Source organism: Ceratotherium simum, chromosome 15 (assembly GCF_057802395.1).
Source record: "Ceratotherium simum simum isolate JZ-2026a chromosome 15, ASM5780239v1, whole genome shotgun sequence".
In the NCBI taxonomy this organism is placed as follows: Eukaryota; Metazoa; Chordata; class Mammalia; order Perissodactyla; family Rhinocerotidae; genus Ceratotherium; species Ceratotherium simum.
In genome coordinates this window covers 39,874,237-39,897,049 of record NC_141914.1, presented here as the reverse complement: position 1 = coordinate 39,897,049, position 22,813 = coordinate 39,874,237, and the positions used below count along the sequence as shown (strand labels likewise).

At 37.4% G+C, this 22,813-nt stretch overlaps 1 protein-coding gene across 3 annotated transcripts in view; it reads left to right on the top strand.

The window, feature by feature from the left end:
• The first annotated feature begins 837 nt into the window (after window positions 1-837).
• Window positions 838-22,813, top strand: part of ATP11B (ATPase phospholipid transporting 11B (putative)) — a 105,018-nt gene continuing 83,042 nt past the window's right edge. For all 3 annotated transcript variants that reach the window (XM_087439971.1, XM_004424681.3, XM_087439970.1), the window contains exons 1-2: window positions 838-1,071; window positions 20,952-21,068. In XM_087439971.1, the coding sequence (XP_087296097.1) occupies window positions 1,045-1,071; window positions 20,952-21,068 (144 nt within the window). In that variant the 5' untranslated portion in view covers window positions 838-1,044. The remainder of the gene's footprint in view (window positions 1,072-20,951; window positions 21,069-22,813) is intronic.

Here is a 22,813-nt window from a genome sequence, read left to right as displayed (position 1 = left end):
AGTTGCTTTTATATTCCTTCTTATCTGCATTTATCTACAACCTTATCTCACCTAGGTCTTGCTACTTCTAGTGTTTTTGACTGCAAGAGTTTGGCAGTTAACAGTAAACAACTACCTTTCCATACAAAGTATTTTCCCCCCTAACCTATTCATTTTAGCATCCTAAAACAGAGTTATCTCGTCCCTTCTCCCGGAAACACTAGTCCAAACTGGACCAGGTACTGGGGAGTTGCAACCCCTTTCAAAATTACTTAAAGGTAGTGATCATGATTCCCCTAGCCCCTGTTCAATGGTCTGCTAAAGAGGGCTGCGTTACGCGTCGAGACAAAGCCTTTGGCAACTTAACTGAACCAAAACTGGAGACCTCTGTGGATTAACCTTCAGTCACTACACTCGAGATTGTGCGTGTTGGGGGACAGGGGGCCCAAAAGAGGCAGAGAGCCAGAAACAAACCTGCAACAGGAGGTAGAAACAGAGGAGTCGGCTAGAAGCTGCAGACTCCGGAGACAGACACACACACGCGACTTAACCCTATCCTTGGAATGAGGGGAGGGGAGCAGAGGGCAGAACCCGCCTTCGAGAATCCCCAGCCCCTCCACGCTGGCTGCCGGCCCCGCCCACACGGCTGACCTCAGCTCGGACGGCGGCGGAGCGCGCCGGCCCTGGGTCTCCGCAGCCCCTGTCGTCACGTCCGGAGGCGGCCCGAGGCGCCGGGGGCGGGGCGGGTGGGACCGGGGGGCCGGGCCGGGCGGGGGCGGAGTTTTGGCGGTGCTTTGGCTGACAACGGTCAATAATGAAGGTGGCTGCGGCGCGGCGGCAGGCTCAGCTGCGCCGGGCGGGGGCGGCGCCGAGGCCGCGCCTGTAGGACCTCGGGGCCGGCGCGGCGGGATGGGGACCCGGCGCTGGGAGTGAGGTGGCGGCGGCGGCGACGAGCGGAACTTAAGCCGGAGGGGCTCTCCCGCTTCCCACCTCTGGCTCGTCGGTCTCGTCCTGCAGCCCCTCGGCTCCCGCGTCCCGCGGGACCGGGACGGCGACGGCGGGGGCATGTGGTGCTGGATCCGGCGGCAGCTGGTAGGTGCCTCCGCCCCTCCATCTCTCGGACGCCCGCTCCCGCGCGGCCTCTCGGGCCCGGGTGGCGCGGAAGGGCCGGGGCGCGGGCGCCGGGCTAGGCCGCAGCGGAGGCGGCCGGAGCCGGCGAAGCCCGCGCAGCCGGCGCGCGTCTCGCCTCCAAACCCGGGCCGCCGAGGCCGGCGCGGGGCGGCCGCCTCCTGCCCGCGCTTCTCGGGTACTCCCTGCTCGCCGCTCCTGGGCGGCTGCGGCCCGAGGCGGGGGTCCGGAGCGTGGCCGGGCTCCCCGCTGGGGACACAGGGCGAGGGAACGGAGGGAGAGTAGGTCCTGGGGGGAGAAAAGAGGCTTGTGTCTCCCGCCTCTAACAGTTTGGGACACGTTTGAGTGAAGGGGAGGGGGAGGACTTGCCTTCAGCCCCCCTCGTCACTGTTTTCACTTGGGGTGTCACGATTCAGAATTGCGGGGATTATCAAGGAGGAGGGTACTTTCTTTAGTCTAACCACATTCAACGAAGGAAATTTTGCCCAAGGCCTAGGTGAGGGAAAGAAAGAATATTCCAACACCCGTCTAGTTTCAGAAAAGAGATGTACGATAGTTTTGAAGGACTGTTTTTCTTCTACCGTGTCCTCATCCCACCCCAAGTGAAACTTTTGGAATATGAACTCGATATTTTTCCGTTCTCCTCAAGCCAGTTTGAACGAGACAGGTTTGGAACCAGTGATTAACTTTTTCAGTTTTACTGGAACATCTGGAGAAAAAAATCCTAGGAAAGGGTGAGTTAAGGCAGATAAAAAGCGCCACCTTTCTCGGAATTAATTCAGAGAGAAAAATCTTTCCTGCTTCCTGGCAACTACAGCCCAGCAAATACAGCACTAAGGCAACAGTAGCAATTAGGACAGAAATTGCTCCTGGCTGAAGAAGACTAATCTTATCTCTGTGATGAGGTCTGTTACTGGTTGCTGCTTAATTTCTAAATGGCGTTAATTAAATGCTGCTACAATTCAGTGTTTTCATTTACTAATTCAAAAGGCAGTGAAGCAAAAACGATTTTGGGGGGACTGTAAAGATTTTGTGGCACTAAAGCATTGATACCTGTTTTTCCTTGCTCTAGAACAGCATTTTAATGTTAAGACTAAGAGGTATGCTGTTTCAGAAGAGCCAACTTTCTGTTAATTCATTTTGCAGTGGGCATCATTCTCAAAAAAATATCTTGTAAATAAAACTAGGACTGCCTGCCATTCCCTCAAACAAGTGTTGGCTCTCTGTTCTTAGCTAATTGTAAATTCAGATATCCCAGAAAAATGCCTTCTTAGGAATCCAAGCTAATGATGTCATAATTCCATATTGTTGTAATACTTTGGCTTTGTTGCAATAAGCCATAGCACGGTAACTTGACTCTGGAAGTTTAATTATTACAGATCTGATCTCATGCTTTAGATTTGCCAGTCTTCATGTATAGAAGGCTTATTTACCTGATGGTGTTTTTGTGTGGTAGGAAGGTGATTCTAAAGTGGTTCTCTTAAAGCTTTTCCTAGTAGATTAAGACACCACTTCTCAACGTTAGATATTTTTGTTAACCTGAATAAAATCCTGGTTGTATAACCACTCTCATCTTCAGGACAGACAATCTGGTAATGTTTTTTAAAATGGCTTCAAATGAACGTAACTGAAAGGAAGGGAAGGAAGTTGTGTGGTTAATTTACATGACAACAGCCTTATAGAGTGGGTAACAAGTTGAACGAGTTGCTGGGTGTAAAAAATGCTATCTCTGACATTTAGTTGCTCGCCTTACTGGTTTTACTTTTAAGGTATCAGATCTTCAGAGTATGTAATTAGACCCGTGCCAATGTAGGACTTTGTATCTGATTAAGTTTGTTGTTATGTGTGGTCAAGTCAGCTCCGACTCCTGGCGACCCTGTGAATGAGTGATGTCCACAATGTCCTGTCCTCAACAGTCCTGCTCAGCTCCTGTGGACTCATGCCTGTGGCTTCCTTTATGGAGTCAGTCCATCTCATATTTGGTCTTCCTCTTTTCCTGCTGCCTTCTATTTTTCCCAGCATTACTGTCTTTTCCAAAGAATCCTTCCTTCTCATGATGAGCCCAAAGTAGGACAGCCTCAGTTTTATTATTTTTGCCTCCAGTGATAGTTCAGGCTTAATTTGCTCTAGGACCCACTTGTTAGTCTTTCTGGCAGTCCAGGGTATCCATAGAGCTCTCCTCTAACACTGTATTTCAAATAAATCAATTTTTTTTCCTGTCAATCTTCTCCAGTCTCCAGCTTTTGCACTTCTACATAGTAATTGGGAATACAAGGTTGTGGATAATCTTGGCCTGAGTCTCTGACGCTTTCTTATGCTTGATGATCTTTCCCAATTCTTTTATTCCTGCCCTCCCAAGTTTCAGTCTTCTCTTGATTTCTTGGCTGCAGTCTCCATTTAAATTGATGACTGAACCAAGGTAAACAAAATCTTTAATAATTTCACTGTCTTCATTAAAGTTGTATATTTCTTCTGTAGTCAGTGAGGCCTTTTCTGGACATTCAATATAAAATTGTAACCCTCCCCAGTACTTCCTTATCCCCCTTCCCTGCTTATTTCTCTTAGCACTTATCACTATTTCACATACTCTATAATTTACTTATTTGTCTCATTTATCTCTTGATGGCAGAGATTTTTGTCTATTTTGTTTTAGTTCTCCATATAACAAAAGCTGTTTCTCAGCTCTGCATCCACTCTTAGGTGACACCACTTCTTTCTTGTTTATTTTTTCATTGACCCAAACATTTTCTGAACACCTGCTCTGATAGCACGTTGCTAGGCTCTGGAACTATCAAAATGAAGCAACCCCTGCCCTAGCCAGTCTTCTGGGAGTCTGTTCTTCCCTAATGGATATTTAGATTGTTCTCATTTTTTTCCTATTACAACAAATGCTACAGTGACCATTTTTATTTATGTTTATTATTATTTTTTTTAATTGGAATACTTAGAAGTGGAATTGCTGGGTTGTGGGGTGTGCACATTATAACTATTACTAGATATTGGCAAATTATTTTCTAAAACATTTGAGTTCCCCTTTCCCTACATCTTGGTCAATGCTTTGTACTGTCAGACTTGAAAAAATTTACCTGTCAGGTGGGTGTGAGTTGTATCTCATTTTGTTCAAATTTGCATTTTCCTGATGGCTAGTGAGATTCAGGTGTCCTGTATTTCATTCATATGAATAGTTTAACTCATTTTTCTATTGGGTAGTTTGTCTTTTCCTTATTAGTTCCTTCTGTAGTCTGGATGCTAATTCTTTGTTGTATATGTTGTAAATATCTTTCTCCAGTCTGTCCCTTATAATTAACTTTGTTGATGGTGTCTTTTTTGATACAGAAATTTTAAATTTATTTGTAGGTAAATTTATTAGGCAAATGATTTCTGCTTTTTATTACTTATTTAGAAATTCCTTTCCTATACCAAGATCATAAAGCTGTTTTTCTAGTGTTTTCTTCAAATTGTCTTAAAATTTAGTTTTTCAACATTTATGTCTTTAATATATCTGGTATTGACTTTTGTGTAGGGAATTTGTTTTCTCCCATGTGGAAAGTTATTTGTCCTAATGCTGTTTATTGAATGTGCCATCTTTTCCCTACTGATCTGTGTTGTTTGCCTTTTCTGTCGTATACCAGCATTCTCTTTCACATATCTTGTTCTCTTTCTAGGTTCTCTATTCTGTTTCATTCATCTGTTGATCTATTGGTGTACCAGTAATGCACTGTCTTAATTAAAGTACTTTTATGATAAATCTTGATGTCTGGCCAGGCAGAACCCCCAGTCCTTTTTGGTTTTTTGCAGAATTGCATTGGATCTTTACTCTTTTGTATGCTATTTATTTATTTATTTATTTTATTATTTTTTTTATAATTTTTTTTCCCCCCCAAAGCCCCAGTAGATAGTTGTATGTCATAGCTGCACATCCTTCTAGTTGCTGTATGTGGGACTCGGCCTCAGCATGGCCGGAGAAGCGGTGCATCAGTGCACGCCCGGGATCGAACCCGGGCCGCCAGCAGCGGAGCGTGCGCACTTAACCGCTAAGCCACGGGGCCGGCCCTTGTATGCTGTTTATAATCACTGTCTAATTCTGTGGAAAATCTTTCTGGGATTTTGATTGGCTTTACATTGAATTTGTTAAGAAGTTTCTTCTATTCATATTTTTCCCTTTGATGGTGTAAAAGCTGTAGATTATATTTTCATCCTTTTTATTTTCTAGCTATGCCTATATATTTAGTGTCTCTATCCACCTACAAATAATATAGTGATTTAGAAGATTTTAACCCCAAAATTCCATCTCTCACCTTCCACATTACTATTACATAATAGTTTAGTTCCACCTTTTTTCTCTTACCAGCCTTATTGAGATGTAACTCACATGCCATACAATTTACCCATTTAACATATACAAGTTTTTTAGTATATTCAGAGTTGTGCAGCCATCACCACACTCTAATTTTAGAACATTTTTATGCCCCCTAAAAGAGACTTGCTACCCATTAACTCTCACTCTCCATTTCCCCAAACCTCTAGCCCCCAACCCTAATCAGTCACTAATCTACTTTCTGTCTCCATAGATTTGCCTACTCTGGACATTCATATGAATGGTATCATACAATATGTGGTATTTTGTGACTGTCTTCTTTCACCTAGCATAATGGCTTTTTTGGTTTGTTTGTTTGTTTTTGATGAGGGGGATTGGCCATGAGCTAACATCTGTTGCCAGTCTTCCTCTTTTTTTGCTGAGGAAGATTGGCCCTGAGCTAACATCTGTGCCCATCGTCCTCTATTTTTTTTTTCCGTATGTGGGACACCACCCCAGCATGGCTTGAGGAGTGGTGTGTAGGTCCACACCTGGGATCCGAACCTGTGAACCCCGGGCCGCCAAAGCAGAGCGTGCAAACTTAACCACTACACCACCGGGTCGGCCCCAAGCATAATGTTTTCACCGTTCATCCCTGTTGTAGCGTGTATCAGTACTTCATTTCTTTTTATTGCCAAATAATATTCCATTCTATGGATATACCACATTTTGTTTAACCATTCCTCAATTAATGGGCGTTTAGTTTGTTTCCACCTTTTGGCTATTAGAAATAATGGTTCTTTGACCATTTATGTGCAAGTTTTTGCATGGATATATATTTTCATTTCTCTTGGGTGTATATCTAAAGAGTGGAATTACTGGATCGAATGGTAACTCTATTTTTAACTTTATGGGGAATTGCCAAACTGTTTTCCAAAATGGCTGCACCATTTTACGTTCCCACCAGCAAAGTATGAGGGTTCCAATGTCTTGGAACACTTACCAACACTTATTTTTGTCTAACTTTTTGATTATAGCCATGGTAGTGGGTATAAATGGTATCTCATTGTGGTTTTGATTTACATTTCCCTAATGACTAATGATTTCAAACATCTTTTCATGTTCCTATTAGCCATGTATATATCTTTTTTAGAGAAATGCCTATTTAGATGTTTTTCCCATTAAAAATTTTTTTTAATTGAGTTGTAAGAGTTCTTTATATATTCTGGATAGAAGATCCTCATCAGATATGTGATTTGCAGATATTTTCTCCTGTAATGTGTTTTTTAGTTCTACTTTTTTTTAATCTCAAATCATTTTGTAACTTTTTAATAGTTACTCATTTTGATTTACTATAAGGATTTAGTGATGTCTTTTACTCACCATCGTTTCCTGCATACCACCTCTTCCCTCTGGATTTACTTTTATTCTTGCTAAAATACATCCTGTAGCTATTTTTTAAATAATTTTTTTTTAAAATAATTTTATTTATTTATTTTTTCCCCCACAGCCCCAGTAGATAGCTGTATGTCATAGCTGCGCATCCTGCTAGTTGCTGTATGTGGGACGCGGCCCCAGCATGGCCGGAGAAGCGGTGCGTCGGTGCGCGCCCGGGATCCGAACCCGGACCACCAGTGGCAGAGCACAGGCACCTAACTGCTAAGCCACAGGGCCAGCCCCCTGTAGCTATTTTTAAGCAAGGGTTTATGGGTGGTAAACTCTCTTAGTTTTTATGTCTTAAAATGTCTTTATTTCATAATTTCTATTTAATACTAATTCAGGTAGATACAGAATTCCAGATTAACAGTTACTTTCACTCAACATATTGAAGATACTACTTATTCCATTGCTTTCTGACATTTATTATTGCTGGTATAAAATATGTTTTTAATCTAATTGTCATTACTTTGTTGATAATCTCTTTCACATTGTTTTTATGATTATCTCTTTGTCCTTGATATTTCATAATTTTATGGTGCTGTATCCATCATATTGCATATTATTTTTGTTTTTTCTGCTCTGCACTTGTATCTGCTTTCAATCTGAAGGCTCTTATTTCTACAGTTCAGAAAATTTTTCAGTCCTTTTTTCCTTTAAATATTGCTTCTCAGCCTTTAACTTTTCTTATTCTAGAACTCTTGCTTGCCATTAATCTGTCCTCCATGGCTCTTGACTTCTTTTTCATATTTCTCATTCATTTTCTCTCTGTGCTGCTTCAGTGTGAATTCCTTCGTTCTGGCTTCCAGTTCACTAATTCTCTCACCTGTGTCCAATCTAGAGTTCATCCTATCTTCTGAATTTTTCATTTAAATGACTCTTTCATTTCCAGAGTTTATTATTGGATCTCTTTCATTTCCATCTGTTCTTGATGGGTATCTGCCTGATTTATCTCATAATATTTTCTTCTTTTTTAAAAAAAATAGATGTTATCCTGTCTTTGGAGATTTTATATATATTTAAAGGTATACAGCTTTTTTCAGCCTCCTTTCAATTGAACCTGGCTCTAGGATCCAGGTACAAGGGGAGTGCTATTAATCTTTATCATGCTGTAGGAGTTGAACTTAGACTGCCTATTTCCAGACTCAGAGTCTCAAAGGCTCAGCTCCTGATTACAGAAATGATTATCTTATTTTAAGCCTAGCTAAGTCTTCTTAATTAAAGAAAAAAAAAAGATTTTATCCATCTTTGCTTTTGTGAAGTCTAGGGAACTGTTCGAAGTATGGACTTTTCCAAGGTCAATAACTAATTAGTGCCAGAGGCAGGACTGGAACCCAGGGAGTTTAGCAGAGTGAAGGGAATGAGCAGTAGCAGCAGTTTTCCCTATATTTCTCCTTACCAATCTTGCCATCTTAAATCTGCCAAGAGTGAGGCAAGATTAGAAATGGGTTAGGGAAAGAAATTTCTAGCAGCAGTGGTATTCTGGAGATGGGAGTGACAAGTTTGTAGAGGAAAAGGAGAGAAGTGATCAAGAGTTCCTGTAGTTACTCAGCCATGCCCATTCTCAAGTTCACATATTATTTCAGGTACCAGAAGAAATTAGTCCTTGCTTGTACCTTAATGTACAGTCATGTGCTGGTAACAATGTTTTGGTCAATGACAGACCCCGTATACAAAGTTGGTCCCATAAGATTAGTACCATATAGCCTAGGTGTGTAGTAGGCTGTACCACCTAGGTTTGTATAAGTACACTCTATGACATTTGCACAACGATGAAATCACCTAACGACGTGTTTCTCAGAACGTATCCCTGTCATTAAGCGACACATGACTATGTATCTCCTCTTGAAAATGTTATCTAATGTAAAATGCAGTTCATTTAAATTGACCTTGAACAGCATCGCAAATTTTTTGAAAGCTTTTCAAAGTTATTAATTTCTTTTTTTCCATTTTTGTACCTTAGGAGCCCAAAAATTATTTTGAAGTTTATGATGTTGAAATAGAAATTGGAAATGCTGGAAAGAGATAGGATAGTTTATCCATTTTTATTAATTTTTATTACATCTGTTAATGGAATTATGCCATACTTTTAACTCTTTATTCAGAAGAATGTATTTAATAATTTTCTGTAGGGAAAAAAGTGAGTCATCGGGGCTGGCCCGGCCCTGTGGCACAGTGGTTAAATTTGCACGTTCCCCTTTGGTGGCCCAGGATTCACCGGTTCAGATCCTTGGCGCAGACCTACTCCCTGCTCATCAAGACATGCTGAGGTGGCATCCCACATAGAAGAACTAGAAGGACCTACAACTAGAATTTACAACTATGTACTGAGGCTTTGGAGAGGGGAAAAAAAGAGGAAGATTGGCAACAGATGTTAGCTTAGGGCCAATCTTCCTCAAAAAAAAAAAAAGTGAGTCATCTAATGACTTACTGCTATTTCAGTCAAAATTTTACTCATTTTACTTGATATTTTATTTGTTTCACTTTTTTTGTGCTTATTAAGAGGCCATATTTTTAAAAAATCAAGTTTTGTTCAGAGCAGGGGCCCTGACTTCTCATTTTGGTATTTCCACAGTACCGAGCATGTTACCTAGCATATAGTCCGTGCTCATAGTATTTATAAATTGAATTTTTAAAAATTAAATTATAGGATAATTTAACAAGTGACATGAAGTGGCTTGATATTTCAGAATGGCCAAATATTTTTACTTAAATTTGGTACAGTGCCTAGCATAGTATCAAGCACATTTTTCTCAATAAATACTTGTGTTACATATTGGTATTCTGAGATTTGCTTTGAAGAGTCTTTTGCAGTGAGTGCAATGAACAGATAAAGCTTGAGAAGTATATAGTCAGTTTAGGTCTTAATCACATGTTACCCAGAAAATTGTTTCTTCACTCTTGCATCTCCTGAACTACAAAGGGACTGTAGACATTCTTGCTTATCTCAGTTCTCCACTATGCTCTTTAATATGTAAGTTCTGAAAATTATAACAAAGATGTGAGGGTGGACTTGATTCTTTAGAAAGACAGGGAAGTAGTTCTCTTAACTTTGTGTTTTCCTATTGAAATTTAAATGTTGTAAAGGAACTGGCCTCTAACTTAGATATGCAGGAGACCCTCAGACTTTGCGGATCCCACTCTTTATGCAACGTTAAAGGGAACTGATGCAGTGTTTAACCTGCCAGATCAACCGCCAATGTTGATCAGCTTGTTTTCCAGCATCTATTTGCAGAATTAAAAAAAAAAAACAAAACTTAGGAATTTACTATGAGACAGTAAAAGTCAAAATTCTTAAATAATCAGATGCTTTTCACAGTCTTCATAGTTTATAATCTCCTAGACCGTGGGTTCCTTAATGATGATGGTTTCTGTAGATTGAGGTAAAGTTTTCAGTGGTTTCTGGCAAAATGAGAAAAACTAAGTCGATGTAACATGCATATATCTGTGTGTGTGTGTCTTTGCTTAAATTTATCGATGTCCTTGTTTTTGAGAACTGTCTTTTTTTTAACTTTTAAAAAATAAAGTTTTTATCTTAGAAAAGTTGCAAAGGTAATACAGGTAATTCCTGTACATTTCCCTCACCCAGTTTCTCTTATTATTAACATCTTACATTACTATGCTACATTTGTTACACTGATGAACCAATATTAATACCTTATTATTAAACTCCATACTTTTTCAGATGTTGTTAGTTTTTCACTAGTATCATTTTTCTGGTTCAAAATTCCATATGAGATAACACATTCAGTCATCATGCATTCTTAGTTTCCTCTGGGCTGTGACAGTTTCTCAGACTTTCAAGAAGAACTGTCTTTTAAAGTCTTAGATTATTTTCCTTACTTTCTTTTTTGTTAATATTTTTGCTTGGAAAAATAAAAAGTTGGCAACCTTATGGCAGTTTCTCAATTAAAAAATTTTTTACTGGTCTGTGAAATCTAAAACTGTGAGAACCCAATGCCTTTGGTTATCAGAAGTCATTGTGATGACCATTGATATAAAGAGTCTCCAAGTTTCTTAATTTTGTTTTATTTTTGTTGTACAAGAATTATCTATTAGTAATAAAAAAAAAGTGAATGTGAATATTAGAGTTAATTGAATCATAAAGGAAGGAACTGGTGATCTGATTTGTGACAGCAGTCTGAGCTTCCAGTAGAGATATGAGTGTATGTAGAAAGCCATAGGAAGATAAGAAGTCTGTAAACATACACTGAGTAACTGAACTCAGTTACTCAAGTGATAAGTATATCAACTCATCTCAAAGATATTTCATAGAAATACCAAAATAGAAAATGTGATAGTATATGATTTCAACTTTCTTCATTTTTCGTGTTTAAATAAAAAAGTTTTCTCCATTTTAAATGAGGAGCCATCCTATCTATTTCCAAAGTTAATGCTTTACACCTTGGCTCTTGATCATTTTCTCTTTTTCCTCCTTGATCCTTCAATAATTTTTTCTTTCCTATAAGTTGATTTTTCTCCCTCTTTACCAGATCCTTCATTTCAAACCTAAAAATATGCTTATAATTTGCTTACACTAAAAATCTTTCACTTGATCCAGCTTTTCAGTAGTTAACCACTGTCCCTACTTCCCCATCCTCGTCTACCGACATTTATCAGTCTGATGTAGCACTTTTAACTTGATTCAAACTGTATTGCCAAAAGCCACCAATGATTTCCTAATTATTAAATTCAGTAGTCTTTTTTTCAGTTCTCATCTTTCCTTGCAGCATATGACATAATTCCTTTTATACCTTCTTCTTCCTGGTTTTCTGCCACACCACTCTTCTTGTTTTCCTTCTTCTCTGATGATCTTTCTCCTTTGCTTATTCCTTTTCTCCCACATGTATCTTAAATGATAGCCCTGGGAATTCTCTCTTACCCTTATTCTCTTCTTCCTCTGTATACTCTTAATAGGCAGTCTCATACATATCTTTGACTTTAACCATCATCATTATGCTTGCTGGGTGCCAATCTCAAGTCCAACCCTCTTTCCTAACCTCTAAACAAACTATCTAGTTGCTTATTAGATATCCATGCAGGGTGTCCCACATTAAAACCAGAAAATAATTCTAGTTTGATCTTAAATATGTGATAGGAAATTAGGTAATATCTAAGGTAAGTAAATAAGGCCTAAATCACTAAGGTTTCATCAACTTCAGGTGGTCAGGGTCTAAGTCATATATTTCTTTTTATCATCAATGGTCCTTAGCACACTAGAAAGCACATAGAAAGTACTCAGTACATACTCTTTGATTGGTTGCTAAAGTAAACTCTTTAGATACAGGCAGATACCTGAAGGCAAGAACTGTAGATCAGCAGTACAATTTTTTTTTTTGTAAGCGAGATCAGCCCTGAGCTAACATCCATGCCAATCCTCCTCTTTTTGCTGAGGAAGACCGGCCCTAAGCTAACATCTATTGCCAATCCTCCTCCTTTTTTTCCCTTTTTCTCCCCAAAGCCCCAGTAGATGGTTGTATGTCATAGTTGCACATCCTTCTAGTTGCTGTACGTGGGACGCTGCCTCAGCGTGGCCAGACAAGCGGTGCGTTGGTGCGCACCCGGGATCCGAACCTGGGCTGCCGGTAGCGGAGCGCGCACACTTAACTGCTAAGCAACGGGGCCGGCCCCAGCAGTACAATTTTGATAGTCATTATGCAGGATAAATGAACTGCTTGCTGAAAGAACTGAAAATACACTACAATATTATTTTGTGTGTTTTTTAAATACATTTTCAGAATTATGTCAGTTTGACCCAGTGTTGCCAATAATCATTTCTGTGCTTAAAGTTTAATTTTCAAATTTTCATAGCAATAGTTTAGGGTTTGCTGAATCCTTTTTTTTTTAACCTTGTATAGACATGTTTTACTTTCTTCTGAAGCATGTTTCTCAGGTTCCCAGCATATAAAATTAGTAAGACAATTGTGTATCTTCCCTCCTTTTTTCCTTCCCTACTTTTTCCTACCTTTTGTTTCAGTTCTTGTCTAAATAACTAAAAGGATTCACTCAGTATCTCTGTTTTTTGATTTCAGTATGTTTTTTATGTTGTTGTTGTTTAGAATTTTTTACCTAATACATTAGCCTGTTTAAATCTATGCTTGGAAATATTTGTTGTCATTTCCTGATTTGCATGCTGGCTATACTGCTCATGATACAAGCATCAGCTTCTAACTGGAGGGATTCTGTTAGAGACCCAAGATAGTGAATACTTGTAATATAACTTACATTTTGGCCATCTAAGTACATAGGTGCCCTGTCGCACCCAATGTTCCCTATTTCTAACAAATATTTTATAAATGCTTCCTCCTTTCTCATTCTCAAGTAAAATTTAAATATATAACGTGCCTACATAAATAACTTTTTTAAAAAAATCAACATTAAAACCCTAGTTGTCTTATGAAGGGAAAATAGCATTTATATTAAGTTATATCTATTTCAGTATATAAATGCTCAATCATAACCACAATAGACATAATGAATAATCAGGTACTATAATCATTGTGAATGCATGGCTACTAATGATGACTGCTAAAAGTGTAGTGTATTGGTGACTCAAATTTAAGTGACATTTCCATTGGTGATGCAATTTTCTGAAATCGTGAACAACCCTTTATAAAGTTCTGACAAAGCAAAGTATTATCTTCTTTCAATATACATGGTAGTTACATTCCTGAAAAATTCATAAATCCATACAGAATATTTTGTGTTTATATGTAAATAGGAGGTTCATATTATTCTAAAGAGATTTTTATCAACGTGAATATCAGGTAGGGCATTTGGAAGTTGTCTGGTTCACAGAACATTCCTTTGTTGGCAGGACTCTACAGTGCATTGCAGAATGTCTAGTATCTCTGCCCCATCCAGCCATCTACCCACCCACTAAATGCCAGTAGACTGCCCCCCCCCACTCCCATCATTGTGAAAATCAGTACCAACTTTATTTCTGAAATGCTTCCTAGAAATCTTCCTTTCTTCCCTTAGGCTCATTCCCCAAAAGCAGTTTTGAATTTGAGGCATATAGTATCTTAGCTGTAATAGAGATCTATTACCTATAGTCCTCTCAATGAGAATAGGAAATCAGATTTAAGCAACCAATCAGAAAACAACAGGTGAATAGAAAAGTCTGGAGAGCAAAGTATATCGTCATTCAGAAACATTTTGTCAGTAATAGTATTAGGTGGGTTGATTTGCTAAATATAAACGCTTCGTATTACATTATACCTATCTGATAACAGGAACAGCATACATTTCATTCTGTGTAAGAACAAGAGTGTTATGGATTTTGAGAAACATTAAAAATGTTTATTTTGGCACGATGAAAGGTAGGTTGTCTAGATTGTGGAAAGTGGGACTGGTAGGAAGTACAAGATTGTTGGTTTTTGTTATTGCTGCTACTGTTACTCACTTGGTATCGGTTTCTTGATTCAGACATTCCTGAAAACAGGTCTCCTATACATATAATTCATAGGACAATTGTATTATCTTCCTTCCACCCTACTTTTTTCTACCTTTTGTGTCAATTCTTGACTAAATAACTAAATAGGATTCATCTGGCATCTCTATTCTTTGACTGCAGTACACTTTTTTTTTTTTATAATTTTATTTATTTTTCCCCCAAAGCCCCAGTAGATAGTTGTATGTCATAGTTGCACATCCCTCTAGTTGCTGTATGTGGGACACGGCCTCAGCATGGCCGGAGAAGTGGTGCGATGGTGCGCGCCTGGGATCCGAACCTGGGCCGCCAACAGTGGAGCGCGCACACTCAACCGCTAAGCCACGGGGCCGGCCCCTCAATACGCTTTTTAATGTTGTTATTGTTTAGAATTTTGTGGTTGTGTCTTTGTGATTGATATATTTTTTTAAATATTAAATTTTGAAGATATGTCAAAGATTTATTTTTTGATTGACTACATGTCTCTGGCCTGTCTCGGAATTGTAACCCATTGCTTCTGATATACTAAGGAGGGCCTAGGAAGCTGTCGTCATTGCCGTTTATGATTGTGAAGGGAGAAGGAGAAGGCTCAGAAGTATTTGAGAAACATGGGTAGAAATTTCTTTTTACCCCTCTATCTCCAAACTGGATTCCACAGTTATAAGATTTACTAGTTACACCCTTATCCAGCCAGTGTTCAACTGGATAGGCAGACCAAAAAAATCAAATTTAGGGTTCTTGGTTATAGAAACCTTAAATTATTCCTTACTAAGACCTATGATTTTTAAATTTGATCTAAACTAAAACAACCCCACACATTTATTTTTATCATAAATGTCTCTGTGATTCCATGTGTGTGATTCCATACACGGAAATCACCAGTCTAGCAAAGAAGAGACATTCATTATCATGGTTAAATTATGGCCGAGTAGGACTCTTCTAATCCAGAAAATCCATGGTAAAGTCCCAAATAGGTGAAATTGGTATTTTTAATTGTGGTAAAATATACATAACATAAAATTTACCATTTTAACCATTCTTAAGTGTACAGTTCTGTGGCATTAAGTACATTCACATTGTTTTGCAGCTGTCACCACTATCCATCTCCTGAAGTTTTTCATTTTCCCATACTGACACTCTGTACCCATTAAGCACTAACTCTGTTTTCCCCCCCTTCACTCAAGCCCTGGCAAACTATGAATTTGGCTACTCTTACTCCTTATAAGGAATTCCTCTTAAGGAATCATACAATATTTGTCCTTTTGTGGCAGGCTTATTTCACTTAGCATAATGTCTTCAAGGTTTATCCACGTTGTAGCATATGTCAAAATTTCCTTCCTTTTTAAGGCTGAATAATATCATACCATTGTATGTATATACCACATTTTGTTTATCCATCATCTGTTGTTGAACACTTGAGTTGCCTCTACTGTTTGGCTATTGTGAGCAATACTGCCGTGAACATGGGTGTACAAATATCTGTTCGAGTCTCTGCTTTCACTTTTTTTGAGTTTATACCCAGAAGTGGAATTGCTGGATCATATGATTATTCTATGTTTACTTTTTTGAGGAGTCACCATACTGTTTCCACAGTGGCTGCACCACTTTACATTCCCACCAGCAGTGCACAAGGATTCCAGTTTCTCCACATCCTTGCCAATACTTATTGTTTTCTGGTTTTTGGTTTTTTTTTTTTATAATAGCCATCCTAATGGGTATGAAGTCGTATCTCATTGTTGTTTTGATTTACGTTTCCCTGATAGAAGTTGATTTCTTTGACATCCAGAAATGAACCCCCACCAACTGTAAAGCCAAGTAAGTGGCTTTGATGAGAATAAGATAAATCTGATGAGAACAAGATAAATCTAGGAACACCAGAATAAAGTTTCCTATTAGATCCTGTTTCACTAGTAATGGTACTACAGAATCACTTTTAAAGTTTTTCCTTTTCCATTTGAATATCACTGAATTTAAATTCAATTTGGTAGAAAATTTATTATTAAAGGTATTTTAAAGCCAAACTGTGAACCTGAAAACTAGAGAATTTAACCCATTTAGTAAATATTACTAAGTAACTAACACATACTGCTTTTAAGAATCTTACAGTCTGGAGGGAGAAATGGATATACTGACAAGCAATTACAATTCAGTGTAATAAAATCTATAATGGGAGTGTGTAAAAGGTTTGGTGGGCATAGTAAATAACAGTGCCTTCCTCTGTTTCTGGGGAAGCGGGATTATCAGGTAAAGCTCCACAGAAAAGGAAACTTTTATGCTGAAACTAGAAGGATGAGAAGGCTTTTGCTGGAAGTATATGTTGGAGTAGGTAATCAAGTTAGGGAAGTAATATCATAGCCTATCAGAAATGAGCTTCCTGTAGTAAAGCATTGGCAGATAATCTAAGAATTTTGGAGTCAAAGATCACTCTAAATTTTATATCCTTTAGCTAGAGTCCCAATCCATCCCTGCACTAAGCCAAAGTTTTTGGAAGCCCAGACTGTTCTGATATATGGCAAATTACCTTAAATCCTGAAATGAAAATTATGTAACATGAAACAAAAAGTTGAGATTATTGTGTTTGTTTACATTGTAGGCATTTTAAGTTATTCTCTTATCACCTTGCTTTGGTCTGCTAACAGTGTAAAATTATCTTGCCCTTATAGTACCTTCATATAGGTATATTTTATTTTAAGTCTATGTCTAAGAAGCAGTAATTCACAATTAAGTTTGTAGATTTGGTAAAATACATTAAATCATTCTTCCCCAGAAGCATTGTATTTTTGCCAGGCCATTTTCACGTGTCTGTGTTTGTTGGAACATACAGCCAACAAAAATCAATGTTTATCATATAAAGCATGTGACCTAAATAAAGCTTCTGTTCATTTAGTTTAGTTACAATACTATTGCAGTTTTGATTCTGAAGTTTCTTTTTCTGTTGTTTTTGGGTTTTGGGGGGTTTGTTTTGGAGCTTTTTCTTTCTATTATGGAGGAAATAGATCACATATAAGAATGATAAGAGGCACAAATTTACTTTTATCACTGTGAACTCTAAAGATGATGTTTTCTTAGTTATGTTGAAAAAGTGTGACAATAATTATGGGACTATAGTTTTAGTCTCTTCTTCAGTCTTTTATTTATAATGCTTGTATTTTTCATACCATCTTTGACATTTTAAGATAGTACAGAGGCTGGTATATTTGGTGTGAAAATGTAAAATGTTGTGATTTGTTTCCAAGTACTGCTTTGTGCCAAAGATCAGCTTCTAAAAATTATAAAGCTCTTTGCTGGTTTGGTTTCCCTAGGCCTCATCATGTTTGTGGTTATAAGAGTCTCTTTCAAATCAATCCCACGTGTCAATTCTTCCCCTGAATGCCACTATGAGGTTTTTTTCCACCTTAAATACTTGCCTACTTTCTTTTTTGTTTTTTTTAGTACTTGTGGGTTTAACATATGCTCACAAATCCAGACAGAAGAGAAAAGAGGTTTTGAATTTCGTACTTTTTTAGAGTATGAGAGTTTATTTTTAAATAGTTTAAATGTGTGGTTGCAAAGCCTAGACTCTACTTTTTAGCAGGTATTAAAATAAAATGAAGGTGGCTAGAATAGCATTAATCTGTCTCGGTTCCTTTGCCCAGGACAAGGTGAAACCAGAGGAGAATGGAGCAGGCAAGCATCAAGGGGTTGAGGCTGTGAGTGGGTAGTCTGGGATGACAACAGAAAATGTGATATGTGCCAAAGAGTTCTGAACCCTGGCATGTAGCCTTGACCGAGTGATTTGGGAGTTAAGATTGTATTCTTTCTCAGTGCCATAGAATTGCTGATAATGCTTGCTAGAAATAGTGTGAAATTATACTTGAACTTCACACTAGCAGTATAGTTATACAATTAATTCTGATAACAGATGTTTGTTTTGACTGCTGTTAAAGAAAGTGAAGGTGTTATTGAAACATAAAGATTCTCTTGTGTCATTCTTAAAATATGTAATATTGAGATGGGGAACTGATTACAAAAGCAAGAGTTTAGGTAAGTGGTTTTAAGCTTCTTTACATCATGAAAATCTGATAAAAACTGCACTCACTCTCATCAGAAAAATGCACATATATGCATATCTGCATATAGTTTCAGAGATTCACAGACTTGGAGCCCATTTATGGACCCTGTTCTAAGTCACTTTCTTCATTTTTGGACAGTTTCATTCTTTTATTTTATTTAGTTTGTGAGTTAGTTTAATTTCTTGCAGAGAAGATAATGCTAATGAACTGAAGTTATAGGTTTAATTTCCATAAGGAACATTTAGCTGTACAGTCACAAATACAAAAAAACTTAACTATTTTGTGTGTGAAAAAAATACCCACACCCACATGTATATGCATGCCATTGATTATAACATGATTGGTTGAGATCATGCTGACTGTAAAATTTAATTTAAAATTGATTTTATTTTTGGAATATTTCAATATATCTCCTTGAAATAATTGTAGAAATCTCAGGAGTTCCAAAACTTTAGTATGTGATCACTGGTACATCCAGTAGAAATGAATAGAGAATGATGAGCATTTGCTTCCTGGAAAATGCATGCGTTTATATCTATATATCTATATATATATAGATATATATATGCACACTAGTCATGAATGAGATGTAACAGTAGTGTGTGTAGAGATATATATATATATATAACATAGATTTTTTAGGGGGGTCTTCCTTTTGTTTTTGTTCTTAACCTTAGATGTACATAGTAATAAAATCCAGTCTTGGTTAGAATTTAGCAAAAAATAAAATTGTGTACCAGTCGTTCTCAGTCTCAGTTGTCTTGACATCTTCTTAAAGGTTTGTATATTCTTTTAGACGCTCAAATTTACTTTCTTTTTTCTTTACTTTATCCCAGAAGCTTACATGTATGGTGTGTAACTTAGTGTTATGTTAACATGGTTACAGAGTGGATGCTGAATAAATGTGCTTCATGTAGTCTAACGCTCCAGTTACCTGTGTGCCCCTCTTGTAATTTGATGAATTTTACAGGCAAACTTCCTGTGTGCCCTTTGAGAAATACAGCTATAGACTATAGCAGTAGCATTCAGACTATTTGTTCATTCATTTATTTATTGAATTGGAGCATGTTATTATTTGCTTGAGTATATAACAAATCACATAATTCTTCATGGCTTAACATAGTACTTAAAGTCAATAAATATTTGTTGAGTGAATAAATGGCATGTATCTTTAAGATTGTGATAGTCTAGATAGAGCAATGAGTTCCAACCCTGATGTTGAGACATGCCTTACAGGGCACAATTGTGAAATATTTAAAAGAAAATTTGAGAGGAAAATAAATATGCATGCCACATTTTGTCCTTGAAGAGACATGATTTTGAAATCAGTCACATAATGGCACATCTACAAAATGTGATCATCACTATCAATAGCATAAACAAATAAAATTAAACTGTGTTTTTTTATGGAGTATACAAATGCATTTAATTTGCACAGTCCTGTACTAGCTGTTTCTGGGATCACAAAGTAAATTTTTTAAAACCGAGAATAACGGCAATTGAGAACCATACACAGCACTGTTAATATTCTGATATACTAAACAAAATATTCCTCTACGTAACGTGGGAATTTCCACTGTCTGTATGTCTGTGCTTAACGGAAATTTTACAGGGATGCTAATTATTGAATGGCAGCCACATCACTTACTTAATAGATTACTACATTAGAGTCGTTAATATCTAAAAATGGATCATTGTAGCTTTTGGATACCAAGTTTAATTGACCTTTTAATAACTTAGTAGTACTAGTACATAGCCCTTGACCACCATGAAAAAAATAAAAGTCGAAGAAATTTAAAATCATTGCCTGTTAGAACCAAAAAAAAAGGTCTTGCATTTGATGATTACTTTCAGCCTGTCAAGGGTTTCCGAGGTCTACCAAAGGAGTATTGAAGATTCACTTGCCACTCAGGAAAAGAGTACAATACTGTAGGAATAAAGTATGAGTATTCTTGTCACCAGCGGAATCTTTTCCACTAGAGATCATTTCTAAATGTACCTTGAGAGATGGTCTTCTAATTTGAGGCCAGAATTATAATATATGTCCACATTTCAGGGAGTCAATTGATAATGTAACTAGAATAAAGAGATGGTTTTGGGGAATGAATCTGAGCAAGACTCTACCTTATGCATTGTAAGTCTTCTGGGAACAAAGCTCTGTGAAACCGAGTTGATCTGGGTATAGAAGAAATAAAATGTAAACCTCTGTCATCAGATGTGGTAGGTGCTGACTAGGCTGTAGCTACACAGGACTTCCACATCCTGAGTAGAAATCCGTCCTAAGAGAAAAGCAGGAAACCCCCCAGGAAGGAAAGGAAGGGAAAGAAGCCTTCTATATGATTTTGTTTCTTGTGGTATTATTTCTGACAGAGTATGTTTATGGACTGTCTTTCATTACCAGAGGTATTAACCTAGTTAGTTATATCTGAAGATAATGTACCAGTTTACCTGTGAAAGAAAAAATTGTATGGCTTAACTATCCTAATAATTAAATAGATTGAATCTCTATGCAGTTCAAGGCCAGTAATAATATGTATAATCTGATCAATTAAATAAAACCAACAGTAAAGAATCATAATAACTAACCTTGTTGACCATTATTACTTTTTCTTTTGCTTGGTCCTAGGGTTTTGACCCACCACATCAAACTGAAACAAGAACTATTTACATAGCCAACAGGTTTCCTCAGAGTGGCCTTTACACACCTCAGAAATTTATAGATAACCGGATCATTTCATCTAAGGTAAGAATTAACACTTTTATTATTAAAACTGTAGATATGTACCATTTTGTTTTGAAAAGTGATTTGTGTATTCTAGTATACATTTATATCCTTAAAAATTCAAGGAAATGGTGGTTGGTAGATTTATCTTAACCAAAATTGGGAACTGTAAAATAAAAGGAGTTGCCAATTGCTAATATCAGGTAGCCAACATGCCAAAAATTATCCTTAGTTGCAATTAAACTAAGGAACTAATATTTATGCTATGTGTCAGGCACTACATTAGGTACTTCTCATATCATTTAATCCTTAAAACAACTCTGAGATAACTTTTACAAAGTGTTGTTATACTCATTTTTTATATTCGTTTCTTGAGTTGAAGCCAGGAAATAATTTACCCAGGGTTGCACACTAGTAAGTGACGAGGTTGGAGTTTGAACTCAGTTTTGTGTGACTTTAAAGTCTGACTTCCTCCAATTTTATCCTTCTTCTGTAAATATTTTATAATACCAAAGTACTGCTTTACTCTTATGTATACTTCCTTGTTTCATTTTTTTTCTATTTTTGAGATGTCTTAGTTTATTTTGAAACTGAAGATTATAGAGTAATGCTGTCCAATAGACTTTTCTCTCATGATGGAAATATTTTCCACACTGTATAATATGGTAGCCATTAGGCATATAGGGCTATTTAGGCCTTGAAATCTGGCTCATGCCACTGAGGAACTTATTTTTTCATTCATTTTAAATTAAATATCAATAACCACATGCAGCTAATGGTTACCTTATTAGACAGTACAGTTATAGAGGATGTGAATCAAAGAGACTAAGCATAAAGGTCTCCTTAGATCATAGCCATTGCTTCACAGACCACCTTAAGAAGCATTTTTGCATTGCCTCTTCCCTCCCTTCCAGAGTGACTATTTTCTTTCTAATCCTGATTTCATCTTTCCCAAGGATGTTGTCTTAGGCCAGTGGTTCCTTTGCCATGCCCTTTTTTTTTACAGCCTTCACATTATTTATATATACAACACACCCATTAGTGACGTTTCTCATTTTGGACAATGGTTCTAAAGCAAAGGGCAGGAAGGGGAAATATCAGAATCTAGGGTAATGGAGGAGCTCTCAATTAATGACACAGTTCTTCGTAAATTGTGCAAGAAATGAAAGTCCTTCTTGAAATTTTTAAGTTTTTTTTTAACTTTGGGTATAATTTGTATACAATAAAATTCACCAATTTTAAGTGTGCAATTTGACGAGTTTTGACAAATGTATAATATGTTACCACTACCACAATCAAGTTATAGAATATATCCTTCACTCCAAAAATTAGCAACCAGTCCCCCTCCTCCTCACCTCTAGCACTAGCAACCATTGATCTGCTTTCTGTAACTATAGATTTGTTTTCTCTAGAATTTCATATAAATACAGTTACACAGTATGACTCTTGTGTGTCAGACTTCTTTTCACTTAACGTAACGCTCTTGAGATTCATTTTTGTTGTTGCAAGTATCAATATCAATAGTTCATTTCTTTTTAGTGCATAGTTTAGCTGTCAGCCTGGATTTGGATAGTTTATGTAATGAATTTGGGTCATTTTCCTCACGTGGTCCTTTCACTACCAGTATTTTCCCCTTAAATTTGCAACCCTGAACTCTAATCTCTGTCATATTTTGTTGATAAGGGTGTAGTTTTTCCCTGCTGTTGTGCTGCCGTAGTTGTGAGAGCTGGATAGTGTCTCCAGGCTAAGAAGCCATAGCTCACAAT